At 38.2% G+C, this 24,589-nt stretch overlaps 1 protein-coding gene across 1 annotated transcript in view; it reads right to left on the bottom strand.

The window, feature by feature from the left end:
• Positions 1–6,083: 6,083 nt before the first annotated feature.
• Positions 6,084–24,589, bottom strand: part of LOC110909066 — a 129,913-nt gene continuing 111,407 nt past the window's right edge. The window contains exons 7-10 of the mRNA XM_035982663.1: positions 12,441–12,962; positions 11,942–12,070; positions 7,245–8,107; positions 6,084–7,151 (exon numbers count right to left, since the gene is read on the bottom strand). Coding sequence (XP_035838556.1) covers positions 6,519–7,151; positions 7,245–8,107; positions 11,942–12,070; positions 12,441–12,962 — 2,147 coding nt within the window. The 3' untranslated portion in view covers positions 6,084–6,518. The remainder of the gene's footprint in view (positions 7,152–7,244; positions 8,108–11,941; positions 12,071–12,440; positions 12,963–24,589) is intronic.

Genomic DNA, 24,589 nt, shown 5'->3' on the forward strand with positions numbered 1-24,589 from the left:
GATGAATTATTGACTTTATATGTTTTCTTCAGTTCTAGCTCATGACTTTCAAGTCTTTCAATCAACACATCTGGAGTCAGTTTTCCGGAGCAATCGTGTTCTTCAACATTAGTGCATAGTATCTCCAATCCATTTCATCAGGTAATGAATCAAACAATTTGTCAACTAGTTCTTCATCAGAAAACTTGATTTCATGTCTTGCTAGCTCTAGTTTCAGATGACCGAACCTCTCTATCATTTTACACACCGATTCATTCTTTAGACATCCGAAAAGATCAAATTCTTTTCTAAGAAGCTTTCGTTTGTTCTTTACAATCTCTTTGCTTCCAAGACACTTCTTTTCGAGTTTCTCCCACAAATCTTTAGCATTGGAGTAATCTATCAGCGAAATGATGTATTCCCGCACCGACTGAAACAATAATGCCACACACTTTTGCTCGGCCACAAAACTATCAATCTCATCAACCGATCTCAATGCTTCACCATTCTTCTTTCCCTCAGCATAACCATTCTTCATACTCTTCCAGCTGGGAAAAGCGAATGCCATCAACCAGTCTTCGAACTTTGTTGCCCACCTGTTGTAATCTTCTATAGCCATCAGCTTAGGAGGTTTGTTAAATGTTCCAAATGCGCTTTCGAACTCCCAAGCTTCCTTCTTTCTTTCTTTCGGTGGACTCTTGTTTGCATTGCTTGAAGAGGTGTCATTGTTTCCAGAACTCCCTGTGAAAGCATACATGTCGCTGAAGGGATTCATGAAAATATCATCCATTTTGATTGTACCTGAAAAATTAACCAACACTTAGAAAAATTTTCGAAACTTTTGAAAATCAGGACACAAAAGCGAATTTATCTGTACAGATGACAGATAAGCGGATCAATAAGGTTCAAATAAGCGAACCCAATAAACAAATCACAATTCGAGCGAACCCAATAATGTCACAAGAGCGAATCAGAAAATGTCCTTTCGAGCGGACCAGTAATCGTTCAAATGAGCGGACCAGATGTTCGAGCGAACCAGCACTTGTTCGTTCGAGCGGACCAGAATGTATGTTCGAGCGAACCTGTAATTGTCCATTCGAGCGAATCTCACAGTGATTTTGTCTGTAAGAGCGAACCAAAATGGTGTTTTCAAGCGAAACTGTTGTGAATTTCAAGCGAATCTACTCAAATTTGTCCGAAAAAGCGAATCTCTTTTGTTCGTAAAAGCGAATCTTGGTTTTTACCCTGTTTTAACCATTTTTAGTCCGAATTTTAACCTGATTCTTTCTAGGGTTTGTTATTAGTGTGTTTTACACGTTACATTCCATTTTCAGACAATTTCAACCGTAGGAACCACTGAAAATCGAAAAAGTATGAGAGAAAGTGAGTAGAAGTAGAGAGATTTCTGCAGATATAAGCTGTAGTAGTATGAACTCCTCGTCCTGAGCCCTGATACCACTTGTTGGACCGTTGTTTTGACCCGAAAAGTCAGTCAAGGTAGCTCATCCTCATATACAAAGGCGGAAACAGAGTATACAAGGTTACAACAGCTCGTCCTTTCAATTCCACTGCTTTTATTGCTTTCTAACAAGATTTTGACAGAGTTTCGCTCCAGAGAACAATCACGCATATAAGATCCGCTCAGACTGACCAACTATATATAGCCTAACCTGGTTCGCTTATACGACCTGACACATAAGCGGACCTATAACATTGTAACATGAGCGAACCTAACATGACCTTAAAAGCAAACCTGATTTTACCCTATGAGCGGATCTCTTCTACAACTGTGCATAAAAGCGAACCACTATACAATTACACATATTTTGACATTTAGACCCCTGTTGACCTTTCTTGACCCCAGACTTCATGTAGACGTAGTCAACAGACATTTCATGCATCAACATAGCGAGAATGTACACATGTGTATAAACTAACAGTTGTGTATCTTGTATAAACTGATAGTTAGCGATAGGGCTGTAAACGAACCGAACGTTTAGCGAACAGTTCGTGAACCATTCGGCGGGAAGTTCGTTTGTGTTCGTTCGTTTAGTAAATGAACGAACACGAACAAGAAATTTTGTTCGTTAAGTTAATCGAACGAACATGAACAGAGGTTGCGTTCGTTCGTTTATGTTCGTGAACGTTCGGTAATGTGTTCGTTTATGTTCGTGAGCGTTCAGTAATGAGTTCGTTTATGTTTGCTTGTTAATATTTATTTGTGTTAGTTCGTTAAAGGTTTTTATATGTTGTATTTTGTTTTATTATTTCTAGTTTTTAAAATTTTGAAACCCTAGTTATCTTATATGTCTCTCACAACATCCCTCATTTCACTATTTCAATTTTAGTTTGTGTTAAGGCTTAACAAACTCTTAATTTTGTGTTTATCATGTTTTTGATAATCACGCCAACTCTGTTCGGATAATTATGTTACGTGTTTATTTATTTTTGTGGATTCTTCGTAATGTTTGTGATGAAAACGCAGATTTTATTCTAAAATGAATAGTGTGTTCATAAACATCGTTTGTGTTCATTTATGTTCATATGTTCATGAACATTTGTAATAGTTCATTAGCATATGGTAAGTGTTCGTGAACAGTTCACGAACATGTTCGTTTCCTTAATGAACGAACACGAACAAGAAATCGTGTTCGGTAAGCGTTCGTGAACAGTTCATGAACAAGCTTGTTCCTTAACGAACGAACACGAACATGGCCTTGTCCGTGTTCGTTCGGTTCGTTTACAGCCCTAGTTAGCGAGACTGTACACATGTGTATAAACTAAAATCTGTATATCTTGTATAAACTAATACTAGCGAGACTGTACATATGTGTATACACTAACAGCTGTGTATCTTGTATATACGGAAACTAGCGAGATTTTAGGGATTTTGATTATCTTGTTTAATAAATGCAATTTACAAAAGACGCAAATACCCTTATGTCAATTAATATAAAGGGAGGTTACAACATTATAATTACAATCTTGCCATTGTTTAAAAATCTTTAGATGATGTAATTCAATGGCCCAGATTAGTTCACACAGTTCACTCTCAACCTAGTGTTCACTCTAGAACTCTACCCTCCAGTTCAGTTTTTTTGCGATAGCACGGCTGCAATTTCTATAGTAGTCAGCGCCGTTCTAATGTTTTTGGAGGCCTAAAGAGAACTAAAAAGTTTAGGCCCTTTTGAAATGGTATAAATGAAAATATCTATTTTGATAGTTGTTACTTGGGTTTTGGTGTGAGTTGCACTAAGTTAATTTTGGCCCTAATTGGTATAAAGAAAACATCGGGACCTTGACCAATGTTATGGTTCACGAGGTGAATGAAGGTAGACATTGATGATTGCAACCCTAATTTAGGCCGAACTTGCATTTTACTTACAATCTTAGAGTTGGGTTTTTTTTTTTAAAGCTTGTTCTTTATTTGCTGTATATTATATTAGTATATAGGGTGAAATAAAAGCTAAAATTAATATTGAAATAATGATGTGAATAATGAATCTCTAAGTCTCTAACGGCCTATGGTTTTATTAATATATAAATTAGTAATTTTAAAATCCATATATAAAATTAATACTTTTTTTCAGTTACTAATTATCACACAAATATTCTAACCGAATTCCAAACTGAAACTATATAAAGATTTATTGTTGTTATTATTATTATTTATATAAATTGTAATAAAGAAAATAATTTATAGTTTCGCAGAGCAAAAAGTCCAAACCAAGCGTATAGTGTTTAGCTAAATTAACTTATCAAAAGAAATCAAGGTGTATTAGATGCAAGTCTGCACATATGCTTCAATGAAAAAGAGAGAAAACAACAAAAAGTAAAATACTGAATGGAAATCGAACGAATCGAATGGCTCACCTATTGCTTAGAGGAAAAGGAATTTACCAAGTTGGGGTGGTATTCTTTTAAGATTATATGGCATATATATTTATATAAACTGTGCCATCGAAATTGCTAATTATTAAATAGAATTTTAAAAAATTGGAGGCCCTTATTTTTTGGAGGTCCTAGGCCCGTGCCTAGTCTAAAAGACCTATTGGGCCGGCTCTGATAGCAGCTAATCCTGTGTTTTACGAGCGTACGAAACATTTTGAAGTTGACCTTTTCTTCTTAAGAGAGAAGATTTCTAAGGGCGTTATTCAAACCCAAGTCCGAGGATCAGGCTGCTGATGTATTTACAAAAGGGTTGCCTATTGGTCTTCATGAAAAGGTTTGTCCTCTCCTCCATATGTTTGACTGTTTTAAATATTGAATTGAGAGGGGTGTTAAAAAATATATATATAAGTATATATTATCAGTTTAATATTTGTTGTTTTATGTTTCCTTTTGCGAGTAGGGCCTTTCTCTTATGATGTTTTGGGCTTGCTGGTCTTGGGCTGCTATGAAACGTGGGGCTGAAGATTGGCAATTAAAAAGGGTTTCATGCTTTGGGATAATTATTCGAGCACATCTCTGTTACCTTTTTCTTTCAATTAGCTGTGCTATTTTCTCTCTCTCTCTAAGAACATTCAAACTAGGTTTTTTTTTAAGGTAAACTTTATTAACACACCAGCTACCTTAAACCGAGGCAACCCAAACCACTACAAACGTTAAATATTTACAAATTTACACCAAACTAGGTTTGTTTCACCGTTTGAGTTCGAGAGGAGTATCCAGTCTCTATTATTGATCATCGGCGTATCAGCGTGTTACGGCGGCGATTAGCAATCAGTGCGTTACAACTGCAATTTGTCAGCTGTGTATTACAGTTGTGTTTCAGTCTTTGTTTTTATTTTGTTTCAATCGACTTTTGGGATTTGTTACTTATAACCAATGTTTTTAAAACCGGACCGGATGTTGAACCGGTCACCGAAGAGGGCCACTGGTCGGACCGGTCGAACTGGTCAGACCGGATTTTAAAACCGGATATATATATATATATATATATATATATATATATATATATAGGGAGGAGCTCATGCGAGAACCACCCTTATTGTGAGAACCTTGAGAACCAATGTGAACACAACCTAAAATAGCTAAAAAACCTAAAAAAAACCTAAAAAAACCTAACCCCCAACCCCCCCCCCCCAAAAAACCTAAACCCCCCACCCCCCCCCCCCAAGCTAAAAAAAACCTAAAAAAACCTAAAAAAACCCTAAAAAAAACCTAACCCCCACCCCCCCCCCAAAAAACCTAAACCCCCCCCCCCCAAAAAAAAAACCTAACCCCCCCCCCCCAAAAAAAAAACCTAAACCCCCCCCCCCAAGCTAAAAAAAACCTAAAAAAAACTAAAAAAAACCTAACCCCCACCCCCCCCCCCCAAAAACCTAAACCCCCCTCCCCCACCCCCCAAAAACCTAACCCCCCCCCCCCACCCCACCCAAGCTAAAATGCTAAAAACTAAACCCCCAAAAAACCTAAAAAAATCTAAAAAAAATCTAAAAAAATCTAAAAAAATCAAAAAAAAAATCTAAAAAATTTTTTTTGATTTTTTTAATATTTTTTAGGTTAAAATCGCTACTTTTCGAAGCAAAAAAAAAAATTTTTTTTTTTATTCGAAAAGTAGCGATTTTAACCTAAAAAATATTAAAAAAATCAAAAAAAAAATTTTTATGTGATTTTTAGCTATTTTTAGGCATTTTTGGTGTGTTCACATTGGTTCTCGCGGTTCTCACAATAAGAGGTGGTTCTCGCATGATCTTCTCCCTATATATATATATATATATATATATATATATATATATATATATATATGTTATATATATTTATTAAATGTTATAATTTATAAAAAGCTAAATAAAGAAATCAAACTTTGTTGCATCCAATCACTCAAAATCTCTATATTTATTAAATGTTATAATTTAAAACAACTCTTTTTTTTCCTCTCTTTCACTGTTGGTTTTTTTTTTTTTTTTTTGCTATTTTTATTTTACATTATATAATATTACACTAAGGACACAACCAGTTCTTTGAAAATCACAACAAATTCTGACACACTCTTTACTCTTTCCTTGAAAACTCATCACCTTCCCCATTTCCAACTTTTCCCCCATTTTCATTTAAACCCTGTCTCTGCAACTTCCTGTCTCTAAAACACAGCAACGAAACACTTGTATAACCTGCAACCTCTCAACAGAAACAAGCACATCCGGTCCGATCTTTCAGTGAAATTCCGGCCGAACCGCCGGCTGTCGGCCGAACCTCCGGCTAAATGCAGATCCGGTCTGTTGTGGTGAATCGGCCCGCCGAAGACAGCGGATCCCGGCCCGTCCGGTCGGACCGGTCGGTCCGGTCCGGGTCTGAGAACATTGCTTATAACATCATTGGTTGATAATAAAGATTTTTCTATATACGGCTACGGCGATACCGATCACACACAACCTTAAGTACAAATACGCCCAACAATGCAATAAGTGAACATATCAAGAATACATTGATGCAATACAATCCTCTTTTGAGAAACCAACAATCATCCACAAACAATTTACACCCATCAAATAGCACAGTTCGAAATGAAACCCATTACAATGAGAAAACGAATGTTAGACCTTGGGGTTTTCATAGTACAGAACTTGTTTCTTTGGCTTAAAGAGATACTTGGAACCATATGTTGAGCGAATTACATCCACTAATAGATGATATTGTAGCACAATATATAGAATGACTGGAGTGACGGCAAACAAACTGATAACAATAGGTATCCATTTCATTTCTTTGTGATATATTATGAAGAAGCTGACGCTAAAAGTGACCATCATGGCTGTTATAGATAGAAAAAGAGTTGATATGCCTAACATCAACTTTTTAGGTAGTGATTCCACAAAATCATGTTCGGCATAACGAGATGTTAGGATGGATAAGAAGGTGAGTATGGAAGTTGTTGATAAGAACAAGGACATGGCATCTGCCACTACAAAGACAACAAAGATTGGCTTCCGATAGAAAATAGGGATACCATCGTTCTGATTATACCCACCTGGAATTGTAAAGGCAGCTGCAAATACTATTGTGGCAATAAGCGCTGCAACAACCATACATTGACTAGCCACTCCTTTAATCCACTCCTCACCTTCCTTAATAAGTTCTTTATGCTCCCTTGTGAATAACTCGCGTGGTGTTAAACCGTCTTTGTTCTTCCGTTCCCTAAAATCAGGGTGCATCATATTTCTTACTTCCTACAACACAACAAACTAGAATTGTTATACACTTATACACTAGTATATGGTATAGCACACTCCTATTACGATGAAAAGGAAGCATACATGCACCTTGAACCATAATAGTTCTCTCTGCATTTGCAAAGCAGGTCCGGACACAATTGCAAGTCGCTCTTTCGTTGCTCGCTTTCCAACCAAGTGCAACATATTGTTATCATCTATATCTTCACGACGAATTACAAAATCCTTCATTGAGCCTATCTCGTACAATAGATTGTAGATACCCTCATGACGATATTTGACAGCAATATGAAATATAGTTTGTTTGTCATCATTAACTTTCCATATTACATCAGGACATCGATGAATGAGCTCAACTAAAAATTTGGTGTTCCCTCTTTCTGCAGCAATAAATGGTATCCGAGAAGAGTATTTTTCTCTATTCAATCCCACTAGGGCATACATTTCAGTAATATGTTTAGAAATGAGCTTTTGTAGGTATCTTTGACATTCGTCTGCCACTTCATCTGCAGCTGCATCTGGATGCATTTTTATGTTTTGGATTTCATCATAGATGTTCACAATATGTTCATAAATGAGATTTTGGAGTTCTATAGTTCGACCTCCCTTACGATGAATGGGTATATAGTCTTTCTTAGTGAAGTTCTTGCTTTCATCGAATATATTGTTTAGATGGTTATGAAATAGTTCATCTAAACGCATATACGTATTTTGATGGGACGAGGTCATTTCAATTTGCTTGGTTTGTTCACGTAGGTTGCCAAGATGTTTATAAATAAGTTTCTGTATTGGCAGAAGTTGAATGAGATTTTGTGAATCAAGTGGGCCTCTTAGTATATTGTCAATATCAGTCTTACGCTGTTTGGCAATATCTTCCCAGATGATTTGCAATACTTGCAATGCTTTACTTGTCTCTTCATAAGCTCCCCCCGCTAAACCAATTAATGCAAAAGCTGCATAGCACAAGAGAAAAAAGCCAAATTGATGATCTAACAGTCAACAATTGAAATCTTAAAGACAACAAAAATAATAATTAATAATACTAACGATAGTTATGATAAGGTCAGATTAATAACTATGAAACTGTATTAAAATTTAACAATTAGTTTGCAAATCAATAAATATAAATAATTATGAAATTTAAATGAATTGAAAAGCTTTGTATAAGAAATATAAATAGAATTTTGATGTAACTAAAAAAAGAAAGAAAATGGATTAAAACACGAACCAAAAGGCCTTTGGTTTAGTGGTACTAAGGTGTTTGATAATGCTTTGCATTTCCATGTCTGATGGGCTGTTTGTTTAGCTTCAAACGAGTCTCTTAATGGTTTAGACCTCTTACTAATTCAACACTTAATGGTTCAGACTGTTTATTTCACGAGCAGATGTCTGAATGATTCAGATATTTGCCTCTGAATGGTTAAGCATTATACTAAGCCCGAATGGTTAAGAACTCTTATCTGAATTGGTCAGATATTTGCCTATGAACGGTTAAACGTTATACTGGCTCTTAGTGGTTTAGACCTCTTACTGGTTCAATACTTATTAGTTTAGACCTCTTAGTGGTTCAGCACTTACCCATTCAGAAGTTGCCAAACAACCCTGAGTGATTCAACCTCATGGAGGACAGAAAAAAATGTGTAGTTTAGTATAGGGCTAGCGAAATAGGTCTTATCGTGTTAAACAAGTCATAGACGACGTAATTAACACAAGTATCAAACATGAAAACGAAACGACCTGTTTAACTAATTTATATCTCACTTCTATATTATGTACCAAGAAGAAGATATTGCGGATTCTACAGTTTTTTTCTTAGTTTTCAAAAAATATAAAATTACATGGTGTACTTTTTATATGGCATATGTACGTCAGGAATTGACAACCCTTATTTAGTAGTAGAATTAGAGGATATCTGAGTTTGAGTTGTCTTCAAAAAAAAGATTAAATGAGGATCAATCCAAAGCTTATGTTTGACCTAGCTGAGACCCGCCCATCTCCATCCTATCTAGTGCAACGTACAACCCCTAATGCCGAAGTGTGCTTCCAAAACATCGCCACACCACTGCTACTTTTAATCAACATAGAAACCCTGGTTGATCTTACAACCCTATATATACCCACGTTTCCTTCTCTTAAATTCCTCAAATTTCATTGTTGAATGTTGAAAACCACTAAAATTGGACCTCTAAAACCCATTTACCAACACCACACACCATCACCATCATTAATCTCGCACGCCAAAAGAATTAGTTCTATACTTAGGTTTATCTAATTAGCAGGGTCGTCCACAAGTGTAACTAGCATAATAAATGGGTATCACAACTATAAACTTATATATATTTGGATCAAATGAGAATCCAGTGGTGGATTTGAGAACAAAGAGAACCAATTCTAGCCTCTCATTCAATTTATTATGTAAAGGCTAATTTAGTCAGTTATCCGTCCCTTATTTTAGGAAGGTATCTCTTTCCACGAATTAAACCTTATCATCCAACTTTAGGGTGAACGGGGCGTTTTGCGGGGAGGGGTTCGGTGAGACGAGTCCCCGAGCGGGAACACCACCGCCGACCCCTTGGGGAGCGTAAGCGGGGAGTGGGGAGCGGTGGGTGTTTACCGCACAACTTTTCAATTTTTGAACGTTGCCCAACGGTCATTTAACGAAAAAATTAAAAAAAAAATTCAATTTTAACCTATAAATAACCAATTAAATCTAATTTTTTACCACACAAATTCTCAATCTTATTCCTCTAAAATTCTTTCAAATACAACACAAAGCCAAACCAAGCAATGGAGAACCAACCCCGCGAAGCCAAGAAAAAGTCCATCGGCTCTAACACTAAGGGACGCGGCTCGCAACCGTTTCGTGGTGGTTCAAGCAGGGCAAGTGCACAACCACAACCACCTTTCGGATATACTACACAACCCCCGTTTTTTACCAACAACCTTCACACCCCTCCTTTTACAACACCCAACCACAACCCCCTTCCGGCTATTTCCAAAATTTGTTATCAATGGATCCTCAAGCCTCCGCCTTCGACCCGTTTGGTTTTCGTTCCCCACAAGTTCCATCTTCACGAGAAAATGTTGAACGTCCTCTACCTATTTACGAGGACGAGGAGGAGGAAGTAGTGCCCGAAACTCAAAATTTGGGCGACTATGAAGATGACACCGGCGACGATGAATATAATGTGAATGAAGACGCCGGCAACGGAGAAGATGACGCTCGGGGTAAAAAGGCAAAAGTGGAGCGCCAATCTTGGTCAAAATACCAAGAAGAGGCGTTGGCGAAGGCGTGGGTACATTGCTCTACCGACAAAAAGAAGGGCAATCAACAAACCCGCGAAGGTTTTTGGCGTAAGATTTTAGATCATTATAACGCCACCGTTGGTGGAAGTAACCGGACCGTGCATCAAGTACGGTCTAAATGGATACCGATGATGACGAAAATAAACTATTTCAACGGCCTATACCAACAAGCGATAAAAATTATATTTTTTAACGTTGTATATTTTTAAATTTGTTTACTAAGTTCATATGTTTTTAACACTTGTTATTTTATAATATGTAGGATCGCACACGAGAAAGCGGGTGTAACGATCTCAACGTGATGAAAATCGCTTTAAAGGATTTTCAAAATAAATATCCGAGCGGTTTTCAACATGTCGAGGCATGGGAGGTCGTTCGAAAACACGACAAATGGGCCCAAGTCCCATTGTTGGGTGAGGAAGGGGAAGGTTCGGCACAAAAAAGAAAGTCCGTTGACGTGGACCCTTCCATACCCGATATGAACGATGACCCCTCGCCACAAAGAACACAACGGCGAGACAAGCCTCAAGCGACATCATCCGAGGGCTCGGCTGAGTTGGCGGCACAATTCAAAGAGTACACCGCCATGAAAGAAGCGAAGCACGCAATTGAATTGGAGGCGATTGAATTGAGGAAGAAAAGAGAGTCGGAGGCTCGCGATCTCATAACGGAACGACGCGAGACGATGAGAAACTACGCGCACGAACGAGATATGAAAACATTCCTCAAGCCGCACGACGGTGCTCCGCCGGAAATGTTGCTGTTCATCCTCGCCCGAAAGCGCGAGATCGCTAACAAGTACGGGTGGCCGTGCAATTTCTAAAATTTTTATGTAGTATTGCGATGTAATTTTTATTTTATTAAATGAAATGTAATTTTTTATTTTATGTAATGTTTTACTTTTTATAAAAATATTTTCTTAATAAAAAAATAAAAAAGCAAGTCCCCCAAGAGAGGAGTGTCGCCATCAAATTGATGGTGTGGGGGGAGTTGACGTGGCACGTGCTGATTGACTGTGGGTAAGAGAGGTCACTCCCCACTTGAAGGAGTGCCCCTTAGAGCCCACGGGGCGGTCACGTTATACTTTGTATAACGCGTGATAGCTTGTTCCATTCCCACCGCCACCATCTAAATTAACGCGTGATGGCATGTTTGAAAGTGTAACGCGTGGAAAAATTAACGTCGTGATGGTTTGGGTTTGTGAGTGGAATTGTTGGTTGGGGGGAAATTGTTGGGTGTGGTGATGAGTGATGACCACCCCCACTAAAAATGGTTGTGAGTGATGGAAAAATGGTCGATGACATGGCGAAACTTGATTGGTGCTTGTGAGTGATAAATTCTATCACTAGTGAACCACCCCTAGTCCCCTTACACCCTTAGTGTACTTTGTATAATCTTAAAGAAAATAAAATGAAAATGCATTACTTACTTGAAGAGGAACAATGATCATTAAAAAAAAATTAAGAAGTAGAGATGTTTACCTGAATGCATTCTTCTTTTGATACAATTTGATTTCCTTTCAAAAAACGCATCAGGCTTTCCAGCTAAAATTTTAAGTACTTGAGCATTTCCAAGTGCCGGATCTTTTATGACTATATTTAGGGCGACATCTAAAAAAAAAATGGCAATCACTTTGTGTGGAAAGAGTTTCAACAAAAGCACATACGAAAGCAAAACATAAAGCATAATTATTTTCTTTGCATCGAGTGATCTGACTTAACTTCTGTTTATTATTTAATTATTTAAAAAAATAATAATTTCAAGACCTTATGTAAAAGAATTATAAATAATACTAGAAACAAATAAAATGGCATGTTCAATTTTCTTTTTTAATTTAAACGTCTCAACAATCAAGTCATTCACGACATATATTCATGGTTGATGTTATTCTGTTGTCCTACCCCCTTAACCTAATGAGAACATCTTCAACGTCATATGATGAACAAAACAATAATAGTAGCCAAAATGCTTATGGCTTACCGAACATATCGCCTTCCACGCATTTCTCAAGAAGCCAACTACGAGTCTTGTTATCCCAATTTTCACCACTCAAGTCATTGGAATTTTCATAAAGATACTCGACTACTTCATGATTTCCAACCAGGGCAGCCGCATGAAGTGGCATCATTCGTAATTTAGCATCAACATTACCACCCATGATTGTCAGCAATTTTTTGTTCCTTTCCACCATAATCTTAACCGTTTCGATGTTTCCAGCTACAGCTGCTGTATAGAGGGCGGTGCTGAAATTTTCATTTTGAAACTCCAAATCTTCCGGGGTAATAAGAGTCACCAAGTTTTTCACAAAGTTCTCCGCATGTTTGCTTCTATTTTTGGACGATGCAATGTGAAGTGCGGTTTCTCCGTTTTCGGTGATGCTGTACCTTAACCAGTCCGGGTTCTGATCAAAAATGGCTTTAGCAGCATTCCAGTGGCATTTCATGGATGCTTCAAACAGAGGGATACATACGTTGTTGTAAGCGTCTGTAGATATCTCTAGGCCTATAATGCAGTTTTAATGCAAATAGTTAACAAGCTAATACTCAGATTTATTCATCTCAATACTGTTTTCAATAAATACGCCCAATTCGAATCTTGCAATTTGGTTTGACACGTTAAAAGTTAGCACGTTTTACAGTAGATTTGGCTTATCGAAATCAAAACTAGCATATTACAGTATTTATTAGTATATTAGGTTCACGATATAATAGAAAGTTTTTTTGGCTAAGAAGTCTAGGAAATAATTTTGAACATAAATTGATTAATCAAGAGCTTGGATTAAATGGGTATTATTGATAAAAAAAAGGAGGCGCGTGACTTTGTGTAGTGGTATTCTAGTCAATCCAAAGCAATGGTTTCTCTCCTTCAATTTCCCTCGTTTTTTAAACGTTAATAACTCTTTCATACGATATTATTTTTTTATAAAAATTGCACAAAAAAATGAGCGTTTTTTTATCTTTAAAACGAGTATATTATTGCTACATTTTTGAATTTTTTTTTTTCGAAAACTCAGATGTGTATGCCTTCAAACGAATAAATCATGGATCATGCGAATCTAAATATGAAAGAAAGTGAGGAATTACGAACCACAAGGGTTAAATATGTCAACATGTGTAAAGTATACCTCTGAGTGACCTTTTAGCAGACCCGAAGCTTTTGTAACGGTAAATTATACTCACTAGAATATGTGGTAAAAATTTCATAAAGTTTAGGTAACGTATGAGAAAGTTATGATCAAATTCGTGTTCGAGGGGGTTAAAAGCGTCAACGTTGAAATTCAAGGTCTTTCGGGTGATCACAAAGTTAACAAGGGACTTAACAAAGTTAGTAAAGGTCCTAAATCCCTTAAAAATAAGGTTAGAGGGCTGAAATAGCAAAAATAGGACTTAAAACCATGTTACAAAGGACCAGGGGCTAAAATGCAATTCTTAAAACTTGTTTGGTTGGTTCTGACAGGCCAGACGGCCCGCGTAAGAGTCCCTTATGGACTTACGCGGCCCGCGTGAGAGACACAGCGACAGAAATAACTTGCATCTGCCAGTTCAGGCCTGTAACCGACTTTAAAGGGTTGTTTTCTTATACCAGAGCTCTCTCCAATGGTTTTTCATGCATATGGGCACCTGTAAACATCTGGTAACAATTGTAGACTATTGTGGCATCATCTTGTGAGATTAAAATCATTATATAAGGAGCTCTAGTTGTAACCATCTTGTGCATTCATTTGCAAAAGTTCACAACTTCATCTCTGGAGCTCTCTGGACATCAAGCCAACTATCTAGTGATCCCTAATCATAGTTAGGACTCTTGTAAGTACTCTTAACCTTTCTAAATTCGTTTTAGCTTAGTTAATTAGCTAAAAGTCAAACCGTCGTAATTAAGGTTTGACTTCGTGATTAATTAAAATTTGTCCAGTCAAATCACGAATTAAAAATACCTATAAGTAGGTAATTATGTGGGTAATAAACCCTTAAAAGGGTATTTTCAGATTCCCACTCTAACTATGTTAATTGTCGAGTCAAAGCTTACCTTAAAAAGTCAACAGAATGTTTATTTTCAAATTAATGCATAATTAGCAATGTAGTATACATGCAACCTGTTTGATCGTTAATATAGCTTGGTAATTAATGTAAGAACATGTCCCAACATGTTCAACTCAACAATTTTCAGTTTAGGCTCGGTTTGGAACCGAAAGTCGCATAGTTTGACTTCTGCTTTGACTTTCAGTTCAAACCCGTTTAAGCCAAGTTTAGGATTGACTTAGAGCTTCTTTTAGACCTATTTACATGTTAGTATAACCCTCTGTGATTATACAACTTGGTTCATTAGATATCCTTTTCACATGCATGTTTCCGTTAAATGCTTATATGTTGACCATTATGCCCAAATGACCTTAAATTATGATTTTTGAAAATATAAAAGAGTAGACACCTTAGCTACTGATTTATAAGCTTCCACCTAAAATTTGAGATCAGTTGGAGGTATAGATTAAGAGTTATGCTCTTTAGTGTAATTAGAAACTTCTTTAGTAATTAAATGGCATAAATTGCATATAGCCTATCTAACCCAAATTTTTATACAAAACTTTGTACCTACTGATATAAAATAATATTTTGGGATTTTTAAAGATTTTTATTCAATTTTAGGCTGAGCATAACTTAGTGTTCTAAGCTTAATTCGGTTAATGCCGGTTTTGCCCTTTTAGGCTATAAAATGAGTTTTATAAATCCTGTTGACCCCAAACCTTTTTCTACTGATCTAATATGTTAAATAAAGTATTTTGAGCCTTCTAGAATTTAAAAAATATCATCTTTCTATACCAAACCCGGAAATGGCTCCAAATCGCCTTTTTAAGCGTTTTTAACGCATAGTATGTAATAAAACTTTTTTAAACATATGGGGTTGAAACCTACTGATGTATTCAGTAAATATTTATATTCTAACTGTAGGCAAATATTTTAAACTCAGAATTCCAGTTTTGACTTTTTAGGCCTATGTGAAATTACCAAAATGCTCCTACGGAGCATAGTATGGTTATAAGTAATAAATTTCACATATATATGATACCCTACTGTTATAACTTATTAAATTAAGTATATTTACTGATTTAATCAGACCTGTAACCCAGGTTATTATTTAAACTCTTTTACACCCTTTAAAATGGCCAAAATACCCTTATGAGGCATAGTTTGGGTTTAAAACCATTTGGGGCATAATGGAAGGTATCTTACTGATATCACAACATGTTTAAGGCATATTAACTTAGGAAACTTGTATATGACTCTTATGGTTACTCGTTACGCACTTTACGCGTTCGGATCGGCTTATGTAACTAGTTTACCCATTCTAGCGGAAACGGGTCAAACCATATCATTTCTGTCTCAAAATCCAGAATGTGATTAAGTTACCCATATTAAACAAGTATGAAAGCTTGTCGGGTCAAAGCCACATTCTAAAACGGTCTTCGCCTTATCGTGCGTTTAAACCGTAATCTTCATTTAAAACTAACCGGTCTAAGCTTAGGCTGAATTAAAAGACCCGTTAGGATTCTAATAGGTTATTAAAAACCTTCATTCCAGATATAGGAGCCCAGTAAATGCTATCTGTACTTGCTGATTTGATACGGCTGAGATTAAATTTATATTTAGCTCAGGTAAATACTTTTAACTTATTTTCCCTATACGGGCTTGGGGTACGGTATATAGAATACCGTTTGGTCGGGTAATTGACCTTAACCGGTCAGTGGTTAAGTGTGGTCGAAATGACCCGTTTGAAAACGTTGTTTTGTTTGTTTAACGCCTTTGGGGGTTTAATGACCATGTCCCGGATATCCTTGGCATCATTCAAAGAATGGCCACGACCTTAGCACACGGGTGTAGGCGTACACCCATAGTGCATTCAAATCAATAAAGTATAATCGTCGGTACGAGAGAAGTCTCGCGGCAGAATTATACTAAGTGGTGTGTCTATTAATCTTTAACCCGGCACGACCCGGACAACTGAACGCATAACAAACATGTAATTCTTTTACAAGATTATAAGCAAAGAATTATCCCAAGTTATAAAAAGTTTTGTGCCACGGGCATTCAAATCTATTTTAAACCTTTTCAAAATGAGTCAGTTAAATTGTATTTACCAGTGTAAACTGACGTATTTTCCAAAAAGGCTAAGTGCAGGTACTACGCGTAATAGGCTGGCCACTCCTTAGCATCAATAAAAGTCTCGCAAGCTTAGGATGCATGATGTCTGTTGAATAAAAGTTTCCTCTTTGTTTTTTATCCGCTTGTGGATCTATTTCAACTGTTTGTGATACTTGATATTACAATTTTATTTGGTTGAAATAAATCTATCTTTTGCTTCCGCTGTGCATTTATATTTTGTATTGTTTGACTATGACGATATCAACTACGTCACTAATCCCCCACCGGGCCCACCGGTGACACGTGGAAAATAGGGGTGTCACAGGTTGGTATCAGAGCCAACACTGAGTGAATTAAACACTAGCCTCTTGTGTTTAATCTCAGTTAAATAAATGCACATTCCTCGAGTTCCGAGTCTAGACAAAGAACATAGGACAAACTCTGTATCGTTTTGTTTTAATTGGTCTTTATTTTATTATATATTTGTTGTTGTATCTTTGCTTATGTTTGCAGGTTAAGAATGTCGCCAAGGTTTTTGAGAGGAAGAGGCAAGGGCCCAGTTACGGGCCATGACCATGAAGCCGGGCCTTCGCACCGGCGTACCCCATCTATCACAATGAGCACTAGCCCCCAGGAGCCGTGGAGGGTTTACGTTGAACCTGGGAGGCGATCAGTCTCCTTAAGTTCCTCACCGTCCTATTTGCATTCCTTCAGGCCGCAATCCGAAAACGAGCCCGACAACCCTCCGCCTTCCTTCATACCGTTGCAGTGGTCAAACTCGCACCATTCTTTTGGTGACCCTACCCCTTCTTTCCAGAGCCGGTTCAACCCGGAAAATTTTATTCAAGAACCCGTGGGTTTTAACCCACTAGGACCCGAGGATCACTTCTCGGGTGAAAATGACATGGATGAAGATACGGATCCCATGGAGCCTGCAACTGGGACCCCAAACCACCCCATCGAAATCTCCGATGGGTCATCTTTTCATGGATCACCTTACCGTAGTCCTGACAGCTACAAGGCGAGGTTCAGGCAGATTGACTGGTATTTCACTCCCTCTCACCACTCGTCTCCTTACCAGCAGCAGCAACAGCAGCAGCAGGATCCTTCCGAGGATTCTAGATTTGTGGCAGTCACTCCGCCACCACCACCACCAGTGGAGCAACCGCTTCCGGAACCACCGAGGCAGAGAAGGTCAAACGCGCGGATGTCTGTGCGAGGAGGAGTCCGCATTAGCACTCCTCAGCCCTCGAGTGGCAGTCATTATCCGCCACTCCAGGAAGAATAAGACCCGCAGATGGGGGGACCATCAAACCCTATCACAGAGGCGAACTCTGCACCTGTGGTGCCACCATTGGGTTTTGATAACCCAATCCCTGCTTATGCCGGTTCAGCGGCATATAACCCGTTCGAGCTACCTGTTGGTGCATGCATCTGTCGACTTCGTCTTGTATCGAGTCTATGATTAGATTGTATAAATCAGGGCACGTTTTACGAGAAAGTAGCATGTTTAGGGTGTTATAAAGTCTGATTTCGCTCCTAAGTCTAATTCCGCTCCAAATGACGTTTGGATGATTTCGGGCGGAATCACAAGTGTTTAATTTCGCTCCAAATGTCTCATGTAGGTTTCGGGCGGAATCAGAGTTCTATATATAGGACATTATGAGCGAAATCAGGTAACAGAGCCTTGTATTCCATGCCGAAGTGCTGCCGGTGTGAGGTTTGAATGTAATTGTTGTCAGATTAATCAAATCAGTGATTTAAGTGAATTCCAAGTTGTTTCTACCTTTGTTTCTTGTTTTCCGCACCTGAAACAGAGTAAAACTCCTCTGAACGACTCATTTGGGTCAGTCGCACGATCCTACAATTGGTATCAGAGCCAGTCGGAGGAGTTCTGCAGTTTACAGCCGAATTTCATTGATATTTCTAGCTTCTACACCTTCTTTCATCATTTCAGGAAGTTTTAACGGTTAAAATCGGACAAATTTTTCACAGACTGTTTAAAATTGGACATAGAAAAACCCTTGAAAGTTTCACACCTAAATTCAGACTAAAAATGGACCAAAATGGACTCCGAGCTGATTCCGCTCGAACTGGACTTTTCTGATTTCGCTCGAGATACTAGCTGATTTCGCTCCAGGGATACAAAGTTTGAGATTCCGTTCCAAAATTCAAAATTCTGGTTGATTCCGCTCCTGAGTAGCTAATCAGAGGTTTCGCTCCAAAAGTATTGGTGATTTCGCTCCAGACTTTGATTCCGCTCCAAACTTGCTGTTGATTCCGCTCCAGGTTGCCAAACAAGTAATTTCGCTCCAGAAACTTGTGTCTGATTTCGCTCCAGTCAACCAAGCATCTGATTCCGCTCCAAAGAGATTGTTCTGATTTCGCTCCAGATAACCTAATTTCTAATTCCGCTCGAAACTGCATTGGGATTAATTTCGCTAGAAAGCTACTGTTTTGAAAAACGTGATACGTAATCATGAGTGAAGAGTTCTACAACGCGTTCGCTTCATCCCCTACTACTCCGGCTTCCATTGCTCAGAATATGAACTTGGAAAACAAGACCGGAACGTTACAAAAGCCCCCGAAACTGATGAGTATTGAAGAATACTACGGGTGGAAAGACAGATTCGAAAACTGGGTTCAGGCAAACCATCTTAGGTCATGGCAGTGTATTCTGAAGAAATATGTTTTGCCACCTACTGAATTACAAGTTGTGAAAACAATATCTGAGTTTAGTGATCAAGAACGGGATATGTACAAAGCCGAAAAGATGATGATTAGTTTATTACAACAGGCAATCAAAGAAAACATCTTCATTCTGCTTCAGCATGACAAAACATAGAAATCGATTTGGGATGCTCTTCGAATCAAGTTTGAGGGTAGTGAGAACATGATTAAGAGCAAGAAGGCGTTGCTCAAGAAAGAGTTTGATTTGTTCAGTAGTTTACCGGGAGAAGATAGGAAGAAACTGATTGAACGTTACTGCCACTTGGTGCGAACCATGTCGATGCTGAGTATTACAAAAGAGCCTGAAGAGTGGGTAGACAAATTAGCCGATGCTCTACCGCAAAAGGAGTGGGGTACATACTTGATGATATTGAAGAATACAGGTGTTTATGATGGATTGACTATTTCTCAGTTTATTGAGAAGATTGAGAGTCAGGATCTGGAACAGCAAAAGATCGCAAGGATGAACAGTCCAAGTGGTCAACAGGATGTAAAGATGTACTACAAAGGTAGTGTTCCGGAAGCTGAAAGAAGTCCGAAGATCCAAACTGCGTTTAGTGCTGGGGATTCAACAGAAAAAGCTGATCAGAGTCCGAAAAGCAGCAGTGGTTTTTCTTCATATCCGAGTGTTAATCCCAAGAGTTCATCAGAAAGTTTTCAGAGTCAAAGCTCAAAAACGGGAAATGGTTGTGTGATTCAATGCAACATCGCTCTAAATCTTCCTGACGGCCAAAGCTTTTCTGAAGAGGTTGCGAAAGATCACATGGCTTTACTTGGTTCTGTGCTTCTCTCGTATGAAGGTCTAGTTGTAGGTCGGATCGGGAATCCTATGCTCACAAAGAAGGATTACGATTAGATAGACGCCGAAGAGATGGAATTAATGGATATCAAATGGTGTCTAGCCAGTGTTCTTAGACGAGTTGAAAAATTCAAGCTGATTACTGGGAGAAATGACTTTCTTGGTGCACATGTTTCTACTTTAGGTTTTGATAAATCTAAAGTTACTTGTTTTCGATGCAGGGAGAAAGGCCATTTCAAGAGGGAGTGCAAGAACAGGGAAGCTAGTGGAGCTCAGAATCCGTTCGGAAAAGACGATTACTACCGGAAAGCTATTTATCAGCAAGTGGGTCAGCAACAACAGCAAGAACCGCAGGTGGCTCATGGTAGAAGAATCGAGGATTCTAAGAGAGCATGTTTGGTGGATTTTAACTGGAACGACTACATATCACCAGAAAGCAAAGTCTATTTAGTTAATCAGGATGATGAAAAATTGTTGGTGCACTACATCTGTTGATTTCGTCTTAGATCGAGTCTTTCATTGTAATGTATAGATTAGGGCGCGTTTTACGAGAAAACTGGAGAGTTTACGTGTTTTAGAGTATAGGTCCGCTTATACGGACATAGTAGGTTCTCTTATGTGTCAGGTCCACTTATTCGGACATAATAGGTTAGCTTATTCGTCAGGTCCGCTTATACGGACATGCCGTATAAGGGAACCTATCAGGTTCGCTTATATGGACATGCCGTATAAGGGGACCTCCTCACCTATATATACCACAAAAGAGGACCTCATTTGTAACTTTCCGGATTCCATACCGAGGTGCTGCCGGTGTGAGAACTGAATGTAAACGTTGTCAAATTAATCAGAAAAGAGATTTAAGAAGATATCTAGCTGTTTCTACGTCAGGTACTTGTTTTCCGCACCTGTATCTGATCAAACTCCTCTGATTGACTCGTTCGGGTCAGAATCCGATCCTACAAAAATTACCTGAAGGCTTCAGCTGGGATATGTTTGTTGATGAAAAAGGAGAATTCAAAGCATTCATTGCTAAGATTGTTAGAGAACCAGATATGTTTGCCACATGGATGAAGTCTATTGGTGAGACTGTGAAGAATGTGGAGAAAGAGTCTGTTGCATCTGATGAAAGCTCAGAAAGTGCTGATGAAAGCTCACAGAGTTCAGATAAGAGTGTACAAAGTGATGATAGTTCAGAAAAAGAAATTGTTTTTGATAAAACTCCATCTGATACTGGTTCATCGGATGATAGTTCTGAAAAATCTGTAGAATTTGATCAGTCACCAACTGATGATAGTAGTGACGATGAAGAAGAGAAACACATTAACATTGCAAAATCTCATCTGTCTCCTGAAAGTTTTCATTTCTATTTTGCAGATCGCGTGGAGAAGCTGATAGAGAAACGAGCTGCAAAAGAACAACTACAAATGAAATCTGAAGATGTTGTTCAGAATGAGAATGCTGAAAATGTTGCTGAGAAGATGGTTGAGACTGAGCAAGTGAAAAAAGAAGAAAAGGTGACTGAAGCTGAGAAAGTTGTCGAAGTTGAGAAGATAATAGAAGTTGAAAAGATTATTGAAGTCGTCAAGCCATGTTTAAAGTGTCTTGAACCATGCAAAGAATGTGCAGCCAAAGACGAAAAGCTGGCTGAGTATGAAAAGAACAAAGAGCAATTACTGTTCAATCTCAATTATGTGAAAGAATCTTATGATGTCTTGAACAGAACAGTGACTGGTCTTCAAAAGACAAACTCAGAAAGAGAGAACGCTTTGACAATGATGAATGCTGTGATGATGTCGAAGCAGAAAGCTATCAATTTCTACATCGAAGAAAGTGCCAAGTGGAAGCAAGAGTTGGAAACAGAGAAAATTGAGAATGAGAGAATTAGACGTTTATTACAAAGCTATTCTAGTTCTGATTATCTCATTGATCGAATTTATCCAACTGTTGCAGGTTTCAAAGCTTACCAAGATGACAAGACAAAGAAGAATGTTGGAACCTGAAGGTTTATACATGAAGGATTGCTTAGTTAAAGGATTGATTTTGTAAATGTTTAGTTTATATTTTGGGTCGATTTGTAAGGGTTGGGCTAGTATGGCCGGTTTCGAGTGGGCTTAGATTAATAGTCCATATGTTTAGTATTTAAACAAACCTCAACCATTTGGTTGAGGTTGATCAGTTTGTTGCGACTAGAAGGCCAGCCGAAACTATCAAGGAGTCTTGTATTAGTCATTGTTCAACTTTGAATGCAAGATATTCTGGTTTGTGTTTGATCATTATTGTTTCATTTATCTTTTAGTTCTTGAATCGGTTTGTGACTGTTTTCCGCACTTTCACAAACTAGTGTTTGATATCATTGAAGGATCCTAACGGGTTTTACAATTGGTATCAGAGCCAAGAAACCAATTCTTGGTTCGGTTTTGATATCATTCTGATTCAAGGACATCTTATGCTACTGATCCAGTTTTTATAGTGTTTGTTTTGCAGTGATAACAGTTTTGGTTGCATGTTCTATCTACGGATCATTCAATCTTCAAACTATTCTTAGAAATTATCGAAAGAAGTTACTGATTTTGGTTTGTGTAATTTCAGAGAGTTGTTTGCTGATTTCTCGGAGTTTTGGTGATCAAAGAAAATTCAAAGATTACGATATCTTTGAATTTTTTGAAAAGTGCTGAAAATTAGGGATTACGAGTCAACAGATTTATCTCACATTTGTTTTGCAGGTCTCGACTCGTAACCAGCTGTCTCGACTTGTCAACATTTGGTCTCGACTAGCAACCATATGTGGTCTCCACTTGTCTGGTTTTGGTCTCGACTCGCAATCAACTAAGATCTCGACTTGTCTGGTTTTGGTCTCGACTCGCAATCAACTAAGGTCTCGACTTGTCTGGTTTTGGTCTCGACTCGCAATCAACTAAGGTCTCGAGTTGTCTGCCTTTAGTCTCGACTCGTAACCGTGGTCTCGACTCGCAACGTCACTTTGCAACGTGATTTGGACTTGGACTTTGAACAGTTAACAAAATTTTTGGACTTAAAATAATTAATTGATTAATTAATTATGTCTACAAATAATGTTGATTTGGCTGCTCTTAACAAACAACAAGAACTGGATTCAAAGGTTGGAACCACTACACGTATTCCAAGGTTGACCGATGCTAATGATTTTCCGGAGTGGAAATGGCGTTTTGAACAACATGTGAAGGTCAAGGATTCTAAAATTTGGAGAAGTATTATGAGAGGTCCAAGGGAGATAATGACAGATAGTCCTACTGAACCGGGTTTAAAAGTAAAGAAAGCCAAAAGTGAATATACTGAAGAGGATTTCAGTATAATTGAAGAAGATGAAAGAGCATTGTCCTATTTGACCAAGGGATTGGGCCCAGATATTGCTATTGGCTTTGGTACCTGCAAATCTGCCAAGGAACTGTGGGAATCTTTGATCGATGTTTACGAAGGAAATGAGGACATGAAGGAGAGCCGAAGAAATTTGCTCAGACAAAGTTTCAACAATTTCAATCATATCTATGGAGAAACCGTTGATAACCGACTTCAGAGGTTTGTCAAACTGGTCACTCAAATGCAGATGGAAGAAATTCATACATCAAATGCTTCGACAAATAGACAACTTTTGAATGCGTTACCAAAAAGCTGGGATCATCATGTTGCAATGATCAAGAAAACAAAAGATCTTGCTAGGTGCAGTTTGTCAGAAATGATTTCTCATATCAAAGCATGTGAACTAGATGATAAACAAAGAGAAACCAATCATAAGAACAGCATGCTAGCTGCAGGATTCACTATTGCTCCTACTTCGTCAAACAATAACAACGCAGCTCTCTTGTCTCAAGGAGGATTTCAAATGTTTAGCAATGCGGCATCTGCTAAGGCTGCTCCTACTTCAGCAAATGTCTATTACTCTGGGTCTCCTACACAAGCTGCTCCATCACCTCCTACTGTTGCTTCTGCTTCTGCTGTGAATGCATCCTCTGCGGCTCCTACTTCCACTGTGAAAAATGACATGATTGATTTCTTTACACAACAGTCTAAAGAAAATCTGGATATCGCAGCTTCTGTTATAAACTGTTTGAATGCATTTGTTGCAGGAAAAATTGACCCCCCTAAATGGTGTGGTGATGACTTACATCAGATTCATCCTGATGATGTTGAAGAAATGGATATCACTTGGCAGATGGCTATGGCTGCATTCAGGGCAACAAGGTTTATGAAACGAACTGGTAAAAACAGATGGGGTGCTTCATTTACAGGAGCGTCTACAGTGCCCTTTAAATTACGTTGTTACAACTGTCATGAGGAAGGACACTATGCTCGAAACTGCACAAAGCCTGCGATTAATAGAGAACAGACTCCTGCCCAGCCCGTAACACCTAATCTAGAAAGAGATCTTGTGACCACATCTAGTATAACGAATGACGCTGCTACTGGAAGTCCTCAACCATAGGGAT

The sequence above is a fragment of the Helianthus annuus genome, chromosome 14 (genome assembly GCF_002127325.2).
Source record: "Helianthus annuus cultivar XRQ/B chromosome 14, HanXRQr2.0-SUNRISE, whole genome shotgun sequence".
NCBI lineage: Eukaryota > Viridiplantae > Streptophyta > Magnoliopsida > Asterales > Asteraceae > Helianthus > Helianthus annuus.